Raw genomic sequence first — 2,500 nt, 5'->3', positions numbered from 1 at the left:
AGTATCCTGGTTCATCACTGCTATTATGACACTAAACACGATAAAAAACGAAACGGAAGAGCACAGGATATGCTCTTAGCCGCCGCATCAACAGGTCAGATAGCACTTTGCGAGAATATTGCCGAGGTTCACCCCACAGCTTGCAGTCCATCCGCTGCCAAGGTTACTCATTTTCAGAAGAAACCAGTGCTAAGAGGCAACATCTGTTCCCAGTTCTATAGTCCAAGTGGGCTTCGCATGGGGCAGAGTGTGCCCAGGCCTGGCTTCCTCATTGTTCAGGCCCTCTTCCCTTTATCCCCACGTCCGCACCATTTGCCACAGCATCCGCTCAACAGCTGACACTGGCTCTCCCTTTGTGCGCCCAAAGCCGGCTTGTCAATAGAATTTGGTTTAGCTTTGTTGTTGTTGTTGTTAATTTTGTTTTTTTCGTTTGTTTGTCCATTTTAAGAAGTGGCTGTCCTGTGTTTGATTTCCATTCGGGATTCACAAGGGTCTGTGGGTACACACACTAACACACACACCCGGGGGGGGAGTGGTGTATATAAGTCCCCAGACTCATTTGACCCGGCCTGTCTGCAACGCTCTCTTCTCCTCTCCTCTCGTACACCTCTTCCTCTCCTGAGCTACAGTGATTCTCTCGGCTTAGTTTCATTTCTTCTCCGACACCACAGTGTTTTCCTGTCGGGATCATGGATTTCTTTCCTATGGTAATGTTGGGAACTTGGTGTAATGGGGGGCAGGGTATTTTGCTCCACTGTTAAACAGTGACCGTGAGCTGTGCAGGCAGGCACAGGAGTTGTAGTTGTCAAGCAGATTAAGAACCTCATATACGCAGTAATTATACAGTCCTAGTGTGGCTTGTCACACCAGCCTGAAATATTTATTGTGGGTAGATAAGGCAAACGATGGTGTGCGTTTCCTGCTGTTAAGGTTTTAGATGGACTTCCGTGGCAGAGACTAGCAAAGCAGTTGTGTGACTTGCTGTGCGGAAAAGCCACGGAAGTGAGGTGTATCTGATAAACCCTTTTGCTCTCTGTGCTTTGTGTGTGTGTGTATGTGTGTGTGTGTGTGTGTGTGTATGTGTGTATGTGTGTGTGTGTGTGTGTGTGTGTGTGTGTGTGTGTGTGCGTAGCGGTTTTCTTATCGCCGGCGGTGTGCTACTCCTGCAGTAGTAGTAGCCTGATGTCTGACAGCTGGCTCTGCCTCTCTCTCTCCCACAGACCTCGTGGAACAGAGACCACGATGACACAGCGTCCACACGCTCCGGGGGCACACCGGGGCCGTCCAGCGGAGGACACACATCACACAGCGGAGACAACAGCAGCGAACAAGGTAAGGACCTCGAACTGATGGGATGTGAGTGGTGTACGTCTGTGTGTGCATCTGTGTGTGTGTGTTAATATCTGTCCGCTGGTAAAAGTGCACGTGTGTCTGTACATATTTGTTTATACATTTAGATTTAGGGGAGAGAGAGAGAGAGAGAGAGCGAGAGAGAGCAGATGCTGTTGAGGACACTGAGTGACTCTTTTGCAAGAGATCTGGGTAAAGTCCAACAGCTGCTTGTGATGCGAGTGGAGTGATGAGATCGGTCCTGGATCCAGCATCACTGCCCCACTGGATGGGATGTGTGACAACATGGCGAGTCAGACGATCTCTTTTTATTAGCCCCCCCCCAACGGTCAGACAGTCAGCTGGCCCTGTCACATGACTCACACCAGCATCCTCTAGTAATCTTAAACTACTCTCATTGGCAAAGTAAAACAAAGAAAAACAAAAAGATTGAGAGCATTGTCTCAGAGAAATGCACTGCAAGTACTTGGAACGTATTAGTGTTGGTCATAACACAGACTTGGTTTTGCTGACATTTAACACCTAAAGCTGTCACAATGTTGTCGTACGTCCAACACTGAGAATAAGCTTATTATGTGGTTATCTGTATTTAGCCTGCTGCTGCTGCTCCACAACACAACTAGGAAGCTATGTGCTATCAACCGCTATGCTTGCTAACCAGCATGAGCTGCTAAGAAATAATGTAATTTTAGATGTAAAAATGTTTCAAGCCATGTAACCCACAATTACATAAAGAAAATATTGTTATCCCCTGGCAAAAATGAAGCACGCACCAGGACGCAGAGTCTTATGGCTGCAGTGGTCTGGGCTAGCTAGCTAATGCCCATGTAGAAAGGTCCATTTCAAGAGGTGAAGTGAGGTCTTGTTAAGCTTTGGACTGCCTTAGTTACTGTTTTTGGCTAAGCGAATGAGATAAGTTACCCAAAAAACATAGTGAAAACTACACCAAACACACATACCGATGGTGATGAAATGCAAAATAAAACAAAAGATTTGTTATTTAAAAATTGGTTCATAAATGATGCATCTATATTTTGGCTGAGGCACTTTGGTTCTGGGAAGCAATCCTTACAAATCCCCAGGATTTGCCATATTGTGCAAATACAATTGCACAGTGACTAGTCTGGATCATAATTGTGTCATCCTTTAG

At 46.3% G+C, this 2,500-nt stretch overlaps 1 protein-coding gene across 1 annotated transcript in view; it reads left to right on the top strand.

Annotated features, from left to right (window-relative positions):
- Window positions 1-2,500, top strand: part of meis1b (Meis homeobox 1 b) — a 74,755-nt gene that overhangs the window by 12,782 nt on the left and 59,473 nt on the right. The window contains exon 7 of the mRNA XM_012819917.3: window positions 1,221-1,332. Within this exon, the coding sequence (XP_012675371.1) occupies window positions 1,221-1,332 (112 nt within the window). The remainder of the gene's footprint in view (window positions 1-1,220; window positions 1,333-2,500) is intronic.

The sequence above is a fragment of the Clupea harengus genome, chromosome 13, assembly GCF_900700415.2.
Source record: "Clupea harengus chromosome 13, Ch_v2.0.2, whole genome shotgun sequence".
Lineage (NCBI taxonomy): Eukaryota > Metazoa > Chordata > Actinopteri > Clupeiformes > Clupeidae > Clupea > Clupea harengus.
Note: the sequence above shows the minus strand (reverse complement) of the source record. Positions and strands in the feature narration are given on the sequence as shown.